Source organism: Genypterus blacodes, unplaced genomic scaffold (genome assembly GCF_046128005.1).
Source record: "Genypterus blacodes isolate CSIRO-AG114 ecotype Tasmania unplaced genomic scaffold, CSIRO-AGI_Gbla_v1 ptg000058l_1, whole genome shotgun sequence".
Lineage (NCBI taxonomy): Eukaryota > Metazoa > Chordata > Actinopteri > Ophidiiformes > Ophidiidae > Genypterus > Genypterus blacodes.
The window spans coordinates 1,211,060-1,226,605 of record NW_027466870.1 but is presented as its reverse complement, the minus strand read 5'-3'; the positions used below and the strand labels follow the sequence as shown (position 1 = coordinate 1,226,605).

The following is a 15,546-nucleotide window of genomic DNA, read 5'->3' as shown; positions in this document are numbered from 1 at the left end:
AAACATTTATAAGGCTTCTCCTTTAAACTTAAAATGAAAGCTTAAATAATATAACAGTTTCAGATGCTTATGAGTATTTGTGACTCAGCATTGGTCCGAATGTCCAAACAGCTGTTAGATTGAGTTTGATCAGATTGAGAGTCCTATTAATTCGAGGCTGAGGCTTGATAATACAGGTCAGTTTGTTAGTTTATGTTCGACTCCCAGCTGAAATTTGGCGTTTACATTCTCCTATGCGGACCAACAGCTCCCCCTAGTGGAAGGCAGCATCCCATACATGCACACTGCCTGTCTGAAGTGTAAGTCTTACTTTTTACATTTAAACATTTGATCTATGCACCAGTCCAAGTAAATATAAATAGTTGGATACTTCATTTGGTGTTCAAAGCGTTGCCAAGTGGCAACATAAACACTCAGTCAAATGAAGTGAACTGTCTGTCAAACATTAGAAAACCAGAACAAGTCAATAGGCAGTTCAGCATTCATGGCCTGAGGGGAAACAAAGCTGTAGTGGAAGGTGCATTGTGTTTATGTCTCTGTACATGGTGTGAGCTGCTGTGTGGCTCCTGGCTTGCTGCTCTCTGCCTGCCTGCCTGCCTGTCTGTAGGTCACAGCTACTCCCACATCATGGACTTTACTCCACTGATATGCTGCTGTGTACACAAGGTGGGATGTGGCATGTCGGATAAGAATCGTAATGTTTTGCCGCATGTATTTCATTGGAGGGGAGGGGAAACATTGCCTCATTCTATACATTTTATGCAAGATTGGAAGAAGGAAACATTAAGATTACTAATTTATGCTTCAGCGAGAAAAAACAAGTGCATTATGTATGTGTGTGTGTGCGTGTGTCTGTATTCACACACACACACATACATGGTAACTACAAAAATGCAAAAATGTTTTGGAAACATTTGCAGAATGGTTTAATGAACATTAAAAAAATACAAATATACTCCACAACTATTTATATTTTGGGACATGTGACATTGACATTTCTTTGACTTGACCAATAGATTTGACCCCTTCAATGTTTTTTTTTCTGTTTATATGATCCCCAACTATCTAACGTGAAATAGTGATTAATGTAAACCGAAAGGTTTCTTTAATTGGACCTGTAGATAATATAACAGCTGGGTTATGGTGCGTGTTTCAGTTAAGTCAGTTTAGTTGGTAAAATCAAATTGTGCCAAAGGAAATTCCTTCTTGCAATAAACTGTAACACAAAGAGTCAGATGTTCACATTCAGACATAATCATATGAGAATACACATATTCATATAGAAAAGACACATAGACTGGACTGACTGTGGTGTTTGGAAGTGTGTGTGTGCGTGTGTGATCTTGCTTTAACTCTCCATCAGGGATCTGCTGAATTGCACTGATTTGGCACCAAATACCACAGGCATGTTGTCTGTGGATCTGACGCAGGAATGAATTGGACTCTGGCTGACGTCACCTCAAAACTTCTCACTGGCAATAAATTAGACAAAACAACAAGAAGAAAAAGAGATATTCAGTCATACACGTTAGAATCGTTCCATCAGCTCTGAACTTGGGGGATTTGCTGATCAGTATTGCGTTCTTCTGAAATTCTGGTATGTCATTCTATTCTACCTTAACGGGGGCTGAAGCAAAACTTTCATACTGAAATTAGAAAACCTGTTTGTAGTTGATCTGTCTGAATGTGCTGGTGTGTATATCTATTCTGGCCTCTGACCTCTGTTAAACGGGGGCCTGCGTTACCTGTCCAGGTGAGAGAGGACGTCACACAGCTGGCTGAGCAAGGCGCGGTGCTTGTGCGGGTTCCCCTCCAGAGCGCCATTCAGACGACTCAGGTAGGAGTCCAGGTTCCCCAGTGATGCCGTCTCACCTGTACCTGTGGGGAAAGGACCCGGAAGAGGAATTTCAAAATGGATTAATTTAATCTTCTCCAGGGTAAATAACAGAAGTGAAGAGGCAACATTAGGGGCCAATTATCAATCAAATGATTTGATAACAATAATACTTTAATTTCAATTAAGATTACATATCAATACTTTAATATGTATACTTTCTTTCTATTTCTGCCATCATTCCTAAGATCGTCTTCATGTATATCCTGTAGGCCGAAACACAAAAACTGGCCTGAGAACCCTTTGAACAACATGTCACCCACCAAATATGAAGCAAGTGATGTAACACTACAACATGACTCTAATACCTAAGATTTGAGTCTTCAACCTTTGTTTTTACAGACACACGTTTGACATCTGACCTGGCAGCGGCACCACGGAGAGACTGCCGACCAGCTTGTGTTTGATGCCCAGCAGGTGTTTGTGAAGCGCCTGGGTGCGTAGCTCATCCTGACCCAGTTCTGCTTCCAGGCGCTCTTTAGCGGTGTACATGTCCTTAATGTGCCTCTGCAGCACCGCATTCTGCTCCTCAAACTCAATGTTGGCCTTGCGGAGGCGCCGCAGCTCCGCCTCTCGTGCTGACGACAGAGAAAGAGAAATAAGTGAGGACACCGGGATAAAATGTGGTTACATGCATCAGGAGATATTCCAAAAATATATGTGGAAAACATCTGGTTCACATTCCTCTTTTCAAATTCTTACCTTTGTTCTGATCAAGGAATTCCTCTGTGAAGATTGGGATATCGAATCTGCTCATGTCTGAAGCCTAAAGGAAATATCATCAAATGCAAAACTCCCATGTTGGTAATGTATAAAGGACGACAAATGCAACAATATGTGTAACCATTATGAACGCACCTTTGGTAGAGATGACACTGCATTGGTGCTGATGATGACGGATGGAGAGTCTTCTGAAAGCAGAAACGTATAAGGAACGGTTAGAGTTCACAGAGACTGGTCAAAGGATGCTGTACTGAAGCTGATATAAGGTAAGAGGACGTCAGGTCTCACCTTTTTTGATCCTCTTGTCTTGGATCTTAGCACTGGTGATCTGGAAGGCCTCCGTCTGCTGATACTCCTTCAGCTCCTGGGCATACTGCATCTTCTCCCGCTCTGCCTCATCCAGATAGCGCTGACAGTGCATCAAATAATATCGTGTTACTATAGCAAAATGAAAAGTCTAAGAATGGTGTAAATATTGTATTGTAATGTGTGTATAATGTATTTAAAGTGTGTTATAATACATGTGAGCACTCTATCTACCTGTTTGTCATTGGGAGCTAATCGTGTCCATTCTGCTCCGAGCCTCTTGGTGATTTCTGGGAATGGCAGCTCCGGGTACTGGGCCCGCATGTATTCCCGGCGTTCGTTCAGGAAGCGAACATATCCTGTTACCGGTGCCTTGGGACCGTTTGGGAGCACCTTCTTTCTTTTCTTCCCCTTTGGCCAACCTCTCTTTTTAGGCTGCACACAAAAGTTACAAAATCATTGAACTGTTTTTTTTTCAGACAAGTCATATATGTTGGTTGGTTAGTTTTAGCAGGATTACTGACAAGACCTGTTTGGATTTAACCATAACATTGGGGGGGGTCCGAGTATTATTTTACGATTTCAAACAAACAACAAAGAAACACAACAAATTTCAATGGTGTATTCAGAATTTGTGTGAACAAGGTGTTTGTATCTATTATAATGACTTTGATGACGTAATTGATGCAGAAATCCGGGTAATTCTCAACATTTTCGAACAATAGTATAAGGAGAGTTTGTTGTGTCGAGCAGTAGCCGGATGTACTCACCTCATCTTGAGGTTGATCTGACGAATATGCACCTTTAGACTGCTGGGGATTCTCACCCTCTTGTTTGATCCCTCCCATCCCGTTTACGTGGGATTAATGGAAAAACAAGTCTAGGTTGTAGATGGATCTCTGTGCAAAAATAATACAATCAGAAAATTATAGGACAAACATGAATGCAATGACGAAACCTTTCCAGAATGATCCCCGCACATATGCCATGTTTCTCGGTAGTAGCACTGTTAGCTGTGTGGCGCTAACACTGGCCACAACGGACAACATCCCGAAAAAAGAGCGAATCCAAATTACGCCGACAAGATTAACAAAATAGACAAATGTATCCTCATGTAATAATATCTGTTCAGTAAGAACTTCATCAGCGTTTGCTTTCTCTAAACAATTCTACTTTTTTTATTTAATTGTATTACTCACACGGTGATGAAAGCCTCCACCAAACAGGAAGAGAAGTCTGCGTGTCATCTGATTGGTCAATTGTATACCAACTCACGATTGGTTTGCTGGAGAAGAAGCCGCGCCCCTTTAGCGGCGGCTCCAACAATTAAAATAGTGAGACGAAATTTACGTCTAAAATGTCCCTTGACTAAACCTTGGTCAAACCTCGTTATTCTCCAGCTTCTTTTCGGTTTGTGACACAGCACCTACACGGGAACAATGTAGACTGAAAAGTGAATTCCTGGGGAGAAGAATGTTGACGTTTTATGAAAATGCAAGGCGCCATTTTATTTGCAGATATCAATTTCATCAACGTTCATACTGTGTTTACCTACAAATACACGGACGCGCGCGCACACGCACACAAATTAAAAGCTAAAAAATAAAATAAGACTTGAACAGTATATGTTTTAAAAGTAAATAGACAATTACACTCTAAACTAGTCAGGAGGATCAAATACCTTAAATAAAAGTAAAGATAATTCATGGAAAAATAACCTAGTTAAGAGTAGAATGAACTCATTGGATAACGTGATTTAAGCATTGAAATTTAGCATCAACGAACTTAGTGCACTCGTCTCTTAAAATAATTTCTTTCTTAAATGTATACATTTTGATAATCTAAGAATATGAACAAAACCAATGGGTTAGGGTTAGAGAACAGGATGTGATTTACAGCATGAAAGGATAAGATACTTCGAATGTTGCATGCAATTGAAATTTGACTGATCTGAAGCCATTTGAAAAGCTGCTGTGAGCTAAAAATGATGCAGGAATCAGCCGGGCAAAGGAATGACAAGACACCTGTGTGTGGACGCGCAAGACAGACATGCTGTTACAGTTCAGAGCAGCTAATGTAATTGAGGTCAGATGAACTGTGATCACATGAATCCTTTTGGTTGCCGCCACTTATCGAAGGAGGTTCCAGGTTCTTGTCAGTGACACCAAACCCCCTCAAATGTAACGTTTAAGCTGCATGTGGTAGCAAGAGATTTGGAAAGAAATGTATACTTAGTGGTGCATTGGCTTCAAGTGAGTTGATGTCCAGGCTGCCTCATTCCATTTTATTGATTATTCTCACTGCCTTATTTTACACATTGTTTTGATGCTGGAATGCAAGACTTAGGAAGATTAGTTTCAGTAAATGTGTTAACAAATGTGACTTCGCGTCCTTTAGTCACATCTGTAGATTTAAGAGTTGTGAGGAAGACGTCAAGGTACGCACACATAGAAACCACCAGTGCCTTCAAGATCAGAGGATTCCTTATATTTGCAATATAGTGAAACAGAATGAACCATGACTTTGAATTGTAATAGTGGCACATTTGTCACGGTGGCAGCTCTGAACTCCCGGGCTGAGAAAGGTTTGGCCAAAATTAATTGTGAATGAACATAGATATTGGTTCGCTCCAGAACACCATTCATCTGACACCATATCAATTTTAAAATATTTCAAGACATAAGACGACATTCATGCCGAGAAAGTACTACAGGATTGTCCAATAGACCTGAAGCTTTGATTTTTCTTTTGCATTCCTAGCTTGGTGTTTCACCTTGAGTGAGGCAGAGCATGCTAGATGATTAGATGTTCAGTGGGTTGCACCTTTTGGCTGCGACTCCATTCTTCAACTTCCCCTTGGACATAAGATTTCCCCCCAAAAGCCTTTCCAGTGACAATTTAAGGCACCATATCTGCAAATATTCTGCCGCCAGGTTACTTGAGTGGGGGGCTGGATGACCCTACAACCCTGTGTATATCATCTATGCAGAGGACCCACAGAGCATCAGGGTAACAGAACTTGGCGTGTCCTGTGTCCTTGCCAATACAGCCACAATGCAGTACAATGACAAGCTAGAACCAAAACGATTTTTATTTCCTTTATTTATGGTTTACAATTATGTGATGTTTTATTCATTATCAATCCTTTTGGCAAACATAACTGCTCAATGTTCTGTACAGTCCTGTCCCACAATAGAAATTCCATGGGAGTAGTGGAATGGAGTCAAGATCAAGAGGGTTCCAGGTTCTTACAATTTGTCATAGTAGTTGTCCAGGGGTGGGATGCCTTCTTTCAATCCCTTGCGCATGCGTGTCGCGGTAACGACCGCACCCGTCTTGGTTAAAGGTTCATTTGGGTCTCCGGGGAGGATCTGCCAGTGGTCGAACACGCACTGTGGGAATGCTTTGCCACCAGTGGCGGAACGCAGGGCTGCAGTGAAACCTTTGATTGGACAGAGCAAAATTAGTTGCAAGGACCACTTAAGTCACACCAACACTGACAAGCCGGTAAGTCACTGAGGTCCAGTTATCTTCCAGTGACTTAGTTTGACAACAGGTAAAATCATACTGCCTCTGAACATGTGGCAATAAAAAATAAAAGTAGAGGAGGGTTGAACACATTAGGTCAAATGTTATTGTCTCATCCTAACCCTTGCATCTTCCCAGGTGGTTCTTAACCAAAAAACTAAACAAAATCTGACCTATGATAGCAACAATATCTATGTTGGTACAGTTCAACATTACTGAGCAGTGGGAGAGGGCCATAACTAGCAACACCCAACACAATGACAGAGTAAAACCCCTTTCTACTGTTTGGGTCGGATCAGTACGTTTCCTGTTAGTATAGGACTTACCAAACGACTCGTTGACAGGCAGGTAGGCTTTGATGAGCTGCATTGGTGTTCCAGCAACTTGGGCGTCCTCAAACACGTGACCACGCCTCTGGTTCAACACACCGTAGATTCCACCCTGTGCTGAGCTTGGACACTGCAGAGTAAACGGACAATAGTCAGATTTGTGAAAAACAATACACAAAGATAAGCAAAGTCATGATCCTTTGTTTATGTACAACAAATGAAAAGAATGTCTGCCAAAGCACTTACCTGAATCTCCACCAGGTAAACTGGCTCCAGAAGTCTGGGTTCAGCAGTGAGCACACAGGCATACAGCACTCTGCGGGTTGTGGGAATGATCTGTCCACCACCACGGTGAATAGCGTCAGCGTGAAGAGTCACATCGTGGATGTCGAAGCGGCACCCGCGCATGTTCTCGTCACAGAGGACACCCTGAGGACAACAGGTACCATTGAGATTGGTTTCTTTCAAAGTACTGCATTCTCTTTAACCCTTCAGTAGCTGAGGTCAGGCTTCTATGCAATAGTAAGATCAACCCGTCAACCCTTACCTCCTTACTTGCCCACTGGAAGCCAGCCACAACGCTGTCCTTGATCTCATTAAGGTACTGTACACCCTTGGATACATCCACAAGCATGTTGGGGCCAGTTCCCTCAGGTCCGAAGGACCAGATCTTACGGGCCTCTCCAAGTTCCCAATCGAACTTCTCCACCAGGAATCGAGCACGGGCTTTGAAATCCTGACGAGTTGTGATCTCGCCCTTGTCGATGTCCTCCGCTAGGCCATCTTGGAAGGGACGTGCTCTCATGAAGATTCTGTTGTGCTTGTTGGGGGATTTTGACAGGCACATGCGGTCGGAGTCCTCGCTGACAGTCTCTCTGTAGGACACCACTGGATCAGATTTCTAAAGAGAAGAGATTACATTTAAGTACCTCCCTAACAAAAAAATGGCAATGCTGTCTTTACTGAGCAGCGTCTTTGAGGTCAACCTTATAGGCGCCAGTTATAGAGTTGTGCAAGCCTTTGCACCTTTTTTGCCATCAAAAATGGTGACTCAGATTTGCTGTAGTCCAAGCATATTTTGGAGGGATATTAGTGGTGAAATGAAGGCTACAGTAAAGCAGTAGCCCTTCATAGCTTGATTAATATGCACTACAAATTCAAACCTTAAATATGGCAAGTTTTCTATTCACCTTTAATGGAATGCAAGCATGATCCTCCTCCAGATCCTTCAGACAGATCTCCAGATGGAGCTCTCCAGCACCAGCAACAATGTGCTCTCCAGACTCCTCAATGATGCACTGGACCATAGGATCGGATTTGGCCAGACGCTTCAGACCCTCAACCAACTTGGGCAGCTCATTGGGGTTCCTGGGTTCCACGGCTATTCTCACGACAGGGCTGACACTGAACTTCATCATTTTCATGTTGTGTGCTGCTTCAAAGGTGGTGATGGTACCGGTCTTGATGATGTACTGGTCAACTCCAACCAAACCAACAATGTTACCACACGGAACATTGTCGATGGCCTCCACATAACGTCCCATCATCAGTACGGTCCTGGTAAAGAGCAATGTTGTGGGTTAAAGCCACTTTAAATGTGAGGTAACAATTTCTTATGAACTGAAAAAACACCTCAAATTATTTAACAGTGCAGATGGGGAACCAACCTCTGAATTTGTTTCTGGAAGAGGTCATCCTTCTTTCCAGGCACATAGTTTGGTCCCATGATGCGGACTTTCATGCCAGTGGAGACAGTTCCCGAGAACACACGGCCAAAGGCATAGAAACGGCCTCTGTCCATAGTGGGCACCATCTTTGAGATGTACATCATCAGGGGAGCCTTTGAGTCACAGGTCTTGATACCTGGCAAAAGAGTGACCATAATGTTACTCCAACAACTAAATGTCAAATTACAGATCACACACACACAGGGTTAAGGCAGAAGCGCCCTACCAAACTAACATGAACGTTCAACATTCAAGCTGAGGCAGCCACATACCCATGGCAGCTTCATCATCGCCAGGTCCTTCATAGAGCAGCTCGCAGCGGTATTTCTGGGAGGTGACAGGGGAAGGCAGGTTGATGGCAATCATCTGCAACAGGGCCTCGCCAGCAGGGAGCCAGCGACGCATCACAGCCTTCAGGAGGGGCTTGCCCTCTTTTTCCTTGTCCTCACTATCCAGCTTAACATCCAGCTTCTCCAGCATTTTGGCCACGTCCTCCTTCTTAAAGTTCATGATTGCATCAAACATCTGAAAAGGACAGAATTTCGTCAGATGTAGTTAAACAAATGTCAATCTGAGCTCTTACAGGCAAATCAACTCTTGTGCCGTGCTCAGAGGGAAGGTTATCATCACTGTACACTCAGGTCAAAGTGAAGAATGTTATCATCATCACTTGCATGCACACAGCAGTGTTGCTAATTTTCCTTGATGAAATTAAAATGCGAAAATGCTTCAGGTATCACTTTTATTTCACAAATTATTTCAACTATGCGACTAACTAAATCTTATTACCTTGTAGATGGGGTCAAGGATGAGGGCAACAAAGGTACGTGGCAGCTTGGTGCCTTGTGGGACAGAGTCAGCCTTGTAAAACTTTGAAGTTGATGCGTCAAAATACCTTTAAAAATAGACATTTTAAAATTAACACTTACAATACTCTCTCCAAATACTCAGGCTGCTCTTATTACAGTTGCATCTTGTGACTCACCTATCGCCCCAGAGCTTTTTCATCATGTCCTCCACTTTCTTACAGCGTTCCTGTGGTGTCAATGTTGTACCGCCCTTTGCAAGAAACTTGGTTGTATAGATCTCAGCAAACTGCTTCAGGGTGAAAGCCCAGCCATGGAGTCCGGAACCGAACCCAACAGTACCAATGACCGGATCAACCTAAAAGTGGTGGTAAAGATTAAATATTGAAGCAATTGGGATAGTCAGGACATTTTTTGCTCAAATTAGACCTAAATTTCCGATTAACACAAAACTCTGTAGTCATACGCAAGTGGCAATTTTAGCCAATGGCCTCTGGGAGAGGTAGATTTTTGCATTCAAGTGAAAATATAAGATAAGATGAAAGTTTATTATCCCGAGGGAAATTACTGTGCAACAGTTACAGTACAGCATGAAAACGAGAACCAGAAATCACCCCAACTAGTGCAATAAAGAAATGTGCAAGAATGCAAGTAGATAAGTAGACGATAAGTATACACAATAGGGGTACGAAGTACATACAATGGGGGGAACAGTATTAATTGCGACTTACCGTGATCTGACCCATGGGACCATCATCTTCTCCATAGGTGCAAATGATGACATTGACCGACTCAACAATGCGCTGGAAAGTCTGGTAAAGATCATCTGGTTCCAGCTGCAGCTCCAACAAAGCACGGTCCATCTTGTTCATCATGAGAACTGGCTTGATGCGCTCAGCAATGGCCTGACGAAGCACAGTCTCTGTCTGCACACAGACACCTGGCAAGGACACAAGGCAATTTCCACGTTGAACTCAAATTTCCCCTCAGTTACATGCCGCCCACTGATATAAATAAATCACACTACCCATTACTTACCAGACACACAATCCACAACAACGAGGGCTCCATCAGTGACACGGAGAGCTGCCGTCACCTCAGAGGAGAAGTCGACGTGCCCGGGGGAGTCGATCAGATTGATCAAGAAGCCATTGCCATCCGTGGATTGCTTGATGAAGGCCAAATCATTGTCGCTCAGCTCGTAAAACAGGGATATAGCGCTGCAAATTAAGACAATTGCTTAGAGATTCAAGTAACAGAAGACGTGTAGAAAAAGTAACATGTAGTGCACCACTTCATTTGTACAATCTAACGGGTGTGTCTTGCATGTCAAGACAACTCTGTACATAACATGTCAACATTAAGTCCACTATCGGTTACTTACGTGGACTTGATGGTGATGCAGCGCTCCTGCTCATCTTTACGCGTGTCGGTGAAACGAGTTTCCCCGGCACGGGCTGAAGCGATGATCCCAGCCATCGACACCAGCGAATCTGTCAGCGTTGACTTTCCGTGGTCAACGTGCGCAATCACAGACATGTTACGGATGTTGGACTTCTTGTCCATGATCTCACGGATCTGGTCTACAGTGAAATTCACCTAAAAAAAAAAAAAAAAAAAAACACAAAACAAGATCAGTATACAAATAAGACTTAGAAGAGCTGCACATCAGCCAGGGGTAAAGCCAGACAAGGACTGCCATATGCAATGCTGTCCATCTTTGGCATCCCTTTTCTGCCCATGTGAAGTAACTGCAGTGTATACTTAACAGCTGATGCAAATGGCCAACAGATGACACTTTACAGAGTCCCAGCATATCCTCAAAAAGAGAGGTCAGAAGAGTTTGCTCAAACTATATAATTACTTGCTCTATGGTTGATTGTGGTTAAATAATAATTTCTATTTTTCATAAGAGTTTTCTGCTCTTATAATCAAGAGTTGTTATCCATTTACAAATAGATCACCTCTTTAATAAAGTCGACAACCCTGCCTGTAAGAGAAAGCATTGACGCATGACTTAATTATGAACATGTTTTAAACCGAAAGGTGTCATGTCAAACGTTCGGCTGCTCAGTGGAAGTATGCGGGAACTCCAAACAACTGGTCACAGACGCCCTGACGTTGACGTGTTCCGGGGCCTTTAAGGGAATCGAGGCCTTTAACCGGGGCGTTGTGCGTCTACCGCCACCACTGCTAGCCACAGAGTTTGTCGTATTAACTATGGCTCAGACAAAACATGAACTTGTTTCATGTTGGTAACCTAGGCTCGGTCTTATCTAGCGTACAAGAAAAAAACAAGGCTAAAATGCGCAAACTGCTAGCGTCAAGTTCAACTGCAACAGCCGGTGGGATACGCGGCGTTCACGGGCCACGTGTACAGACGTGAGCAGTACGCGGCATGCTAGCGTTAGCTAAAACCGGCACAGACAGAAAATGCCGGTAGCCACCGTACTGGCTTCCACTTACTCAAAGTCTACAGTGCGTTTGTTTCTGCTGTCAAGCATAAATGCCGGCATAAAGTGGCAAGTTGTTAGCAATTTAGCGCTCAAGTAGCTTTATGTTTTTCTGACAACAAATACACAAACCCACTAGCGCGAAGAAACTTATGTTTAAAATTCGCATACAACGAATACAAACACCTATCCAACACTACCATAAATACACTTTTCCCACATGATTACAGAATATGATCGGTAAAGTCTTGGCGGCGACTTAATAAACGGGACAGCGGCACAAAATGGTTGCCACTTTGTTCACATAGTTCAGAGACGGGACAGTCAATCCGCACTTTTAACTAAGAACAATCCTAAATTAGCGATCAATATCTCTGGTAGAAGATACAACACATAAGCGATGGTTCGGGACACACGTTAAAAAAGTGTTTTAACTCACCATTTTGACGGATCTGTGTAGATTCGCTTGATGGAGAAATTCAGCAGGGAATATTACACTGCCTACCGGGCGAGGGCTTAGGCAGGGAAGAGGCCGAGATCGTCAGCAAACTAAGATTTATATGGCTGCGTCAGGCCTGCGCGTGCGTGCGTACCTACGTCGGGTCACGTGACACTTTGAGCTAACGCGCTAACCATGGTGGGCTTCAAGTGTCAGGGGGCTTTAAACGGGGCGACGGGTCATCTGATGGACGTCTGCGAAGTTAATGAACTAGTAGCCACAATTACACGTAATATTTATAAAGTCGTACATTCAAATAACTATGAAAAACAACTTTTTGTTTTGAGCCCGAGGTACCGGATGTAGAAGATACCGGAAAAAAAAATATTTTCCGGGTTAGTCACGATAGTCCAAAAAAGTAAATAAACAGAAATCGTCCCCTCATTTTGGATTTTTATTATAAACTAATACTGTTCAATGGAAAAATAATCCTATTGCTGGAAGCTGAGATGGATGTCAAAGAAATTGATGAATGTTTAGCCCCATTTTGGAAAGCTCCACTCACTCAAATGTATTATGTCATTCAAATTTTATTTCTAATTGTTCTGTGTTATTTACAAGTTTTTTTTCAACTCCATAACTACTCTCTCCTCAATTAAGAAAGTACTCAAGACATCACTTTCGTTTCTTCAGCCCAAAATAATTGCAATCAGATTGTAGGGTGATGTCTGCACATTGAACATTCTTGTAATTATGTTTCAACCATGTATGAGTTGATAGATAATTCAAGTGGTTTACTTATAATTAACTTATTTCAGATACTGAAGACATCCCAAATAATCTGATACATCTTGTCCATCCTGCTATAGATCTCGAGAAATAAACATATGTAAAAAAAAAAGCTTTATTATGGACGAGTGTTGGATGGTATTAACTCAACATTCCACTGAACCCTGTTGCTCGCCTCCTGATGCAAGACAATTTTTCCAGCAGATGGCGCCTTAGCTTCACGTCCACATATTCCAGCTTTAATACGGACACCTTGCCCACATGTATAATGCTTGGAGAAATCAATCAGGTTGTACACTTAGCCTATATCATGAGATATAAGTACCACAATCCATATTATCCCCCTGCACATCAGGCAATAAAAATGTTTAATAAATACCATTCCACATAATACACTTATGAGAGGATTAAGGAAGATATACATTCTGTTGGCTCCTGCTCCAGTAGGAGTCTGCCCTTCTGCCTCCACTCCAGCAGCAGCCTGTCCTCTGGCCTTCACTCCAGCAGCAGTCTGTCCTCTGGCCTCCACCCCAGCAGCAGTCTGTCCTCTTGCCTTCACCCCAGCAGCAGTCTGTCCTCTGGCCTTCACTCCAGCAGCAGTCTGTCCTCTGGCCTTCACTCCAGCAGCAGTCTCTCCCAGTGGGGGTTTCTCAGAGGAGGAAAGGGAGGCTGATCCTCCTCAATCATTTATTCCACCAAACATAATTACTGCAGTCAAATATGTGTTGTTTTAAGCAATGATGCACACCATATTGCGGGTGGGATTGCTTTCCGATGTTAACAAACCAGCACCATGATTGTCTGTCTGTGCCTGTGTATTAAGACACACAAACACATCTGCGTTGTCTTAAGGGACTAACTGCAGTAGAGACTGTGTTAGAGGATGGAGCTCTGTGAAAAAACGATGTCCTGGACTTAAAAGTGAAATGAAGAGAAATGCGGACAAAATGGATGCAATTAACAATAACAAGCTACAGTGCTGATTAAAGTTAGAGAAAAACAAGGAAAAGAGTCAAGGAGAAGAAACAGCTGACAGTGCGCTTTCATCAGTTTCAAAAGACCATCGAATGTTTGAACTATGTGTGAATACAAGGAAATTACAAAATCTTTGTGGCAATGAAAGGCGAGAATGTGAATAATGAAGGACATCGCTCAGTGTCACCTATTATAAAACATGCAGGATTCTTGTTATATTCACAACATAACATGAAATGAACAGTTGAATCACTTTTTTATTATAACCAACACACATAATATCGAAGGCTGCAGGATGATGACCACCTTTACACCACGTTTAAATTAAGTTAAAGTCACATTAATAACACAGCTTCAGACACCTAGATTTAATATTAGTTTACAAAATGATTAAAACACCTTCTATCTAATCGAAAAATGCCTAATATGATTGCGTATTCTGCCTTACCACAACAGCAGTGGTGCATCTATGAGCATTTTTTATCAGTGGGGTTTGGCTGAAGGGTAACATGACAGATAGATACTATGTGATGAATTCTATGGACAAGCTGGTATCAAGAAAGCGCTCCTCAAACGGCAGAAAATCATCTCATGAGTCACATTCTGGGAGAGTGTGGAATCAGGGTGGGTGCATGAGGACCAGAATAAGAAAACAATTAAGCCAAACAGAGACAGTCACACACACAGACACGCACACACACACACACACACACACACACACACACCCACCCACCCACCCACACACACACACACACACACACACACACACACACACACACACATGCCTAAAAGGAAACTAATATGAACAGAAGTGACATACTGCTAATTACCAGGTCAAATCAGAGGAAAACTGTATAAAATCTTCACCTTCAATTCTGTCACACCTGTCCTTGCCTTGTATCTCTCCACATTGCGTCCTCTCTGCTCACCTTGAAACACACTGATCAACAAGGAGGCATCTCAGGTGAATGAATACAACTTAAAAGGAGATCAAACATTCCAAGCAGGTTCTTTTCTCTTACAACAGCAAACTCATTAAAACATCCTTAATTAAAGTTGTTACGCCTCTTTGAGAGAAGTCTCTGCGTTCTGCTTGGTTTTGTCACACAAAGCAAATCCCAGCAATGCTTGAAGTGACACATATTTGATGTGCGTAACCCGCCAGAATACATGAAGGTCTGAAAGGCTAAAAGATCAGCGATTTCTCTGAAGTCTCTCTCTCCCTCACACACTCTCCCCGCTTCTTATGTTTGACTGTCTGAGCGCTATCAGGCAGAGATAAAAGACGTCCTCTCCTATTAAGATGATGAAGGGGTTTTATGTTTAAGTTGATAAATAGTTTGATGAAAGGAATATAAAAGAAGAGGAGGAAGTAATGTCATCCTGTCATATTGCTAACAAGACAGCACAGATAATCTACGCTTAAAGTTGATTTGATTTTCCTCAATCATTTATAGCAATAAACATAATTACCGCAATCAGAGAGGTGTTGTATTAAGCAATGGCTTGCACATTTAGCATGGCACTGTGTTGTTAGTGGGATTTTTAATCAATTACCCACTATCACTGTTGGCGAC

The 15,546-nt window shown here is 42.5% G+C and overlaps 2 protein-coding genes and 1 non-coding gene across 4 annotated transcripts; all 3 read right to left on the bottom strand.

Annotated features, from left to right (window-relative positions):
• Positions 1 to 902: 902 nt before the first annotated feature.
• Positions 903 to 4,171, bottom strand: hmg20b (high mobility group 20B). 2 transcript variants are annotated; one of them, XM_076153575.1, is made up of 9 exons: positions 4,123 to 4,171; positions 3,694 to 3,822; positions 3,158 to 3,358; positions 2,906 to 3,026; positions 2,753 to 2,805; positions 2,597 to 2,660; positions 2,257 to 2,472; positions 1,746 to 1,878; positions 903 to 1,472 (listed from the first exon to the last, which is right to left on the bottom strand). In XM_076153575.1, the coding sequence occupies exons 2-9, from the start codon at positions 3,769 to 3,771 to the stop codon at positions 1,460 to 1,462; spliced, it is 879 nt and encodes a 292-aa protein (XP_076009690.1). In that variant the 5' UTR covers positions 3,772 to 3,822; positions 4,123 to 4,171; the 3' UTR covers positions 903 to 1,459. The 2 variants fall into 2 exon arrangements, with proteins under 2 accessions (XP_076009690.1, XP_076009691.1); XM_076153576.1 differs by having other exon boundaries at positions 2,753 to 2,802.
• A 1,837-nt stretch (positions 4,172 to 6,008) lies between these two features.
• LOC143003051 (elongation factor 2b-like) lies at positions 6,009 to 12,322 on the bottom strand. Its single transcript, XM_076153526.1, has 13 exons — positions 12,206 to 12,322; positions 10,698 to 10,912; positions 10,352 to 10,533; positions 10,045 to 10,253; positions 9,493 to 9,671; positions 9,297 to 9,402; positions 8,780 to 9,032; positions 8,448 to 8,643; positions 7,971 to 8,337; positions 7,328 to 7,681; positions 7,027 to 7,209; positions 6,778 to 6,910; positions 6,009 to 6,365 (listed from the first exon to the last, which is right to left on the bottom strand). Exons 1-13 carry the CDS (start codon positions 12,206 to 12,208, stop codon positions 6,172 to 6,174), a joined length of 2,574 nt encoding a protein of 857 aa, XP_076009641.1. The 5' UTR covers positions 12,209 to 12,322; the 3' UTR covers positions 6,009 to 6,171.
• Positions 9,114 to 9,181, bottom strand: LOC143003138 (small nucleolar RNA SNORD37). Its single transcript, XR_012963839.1, has one exon. It is a non-coding gene; the product is annotated as a small nucleolar RNA SNORD37 (small nucleolar RNA).
• Positions 12,323 to 15,546: the final 3,224 nt, after the last annotated feature.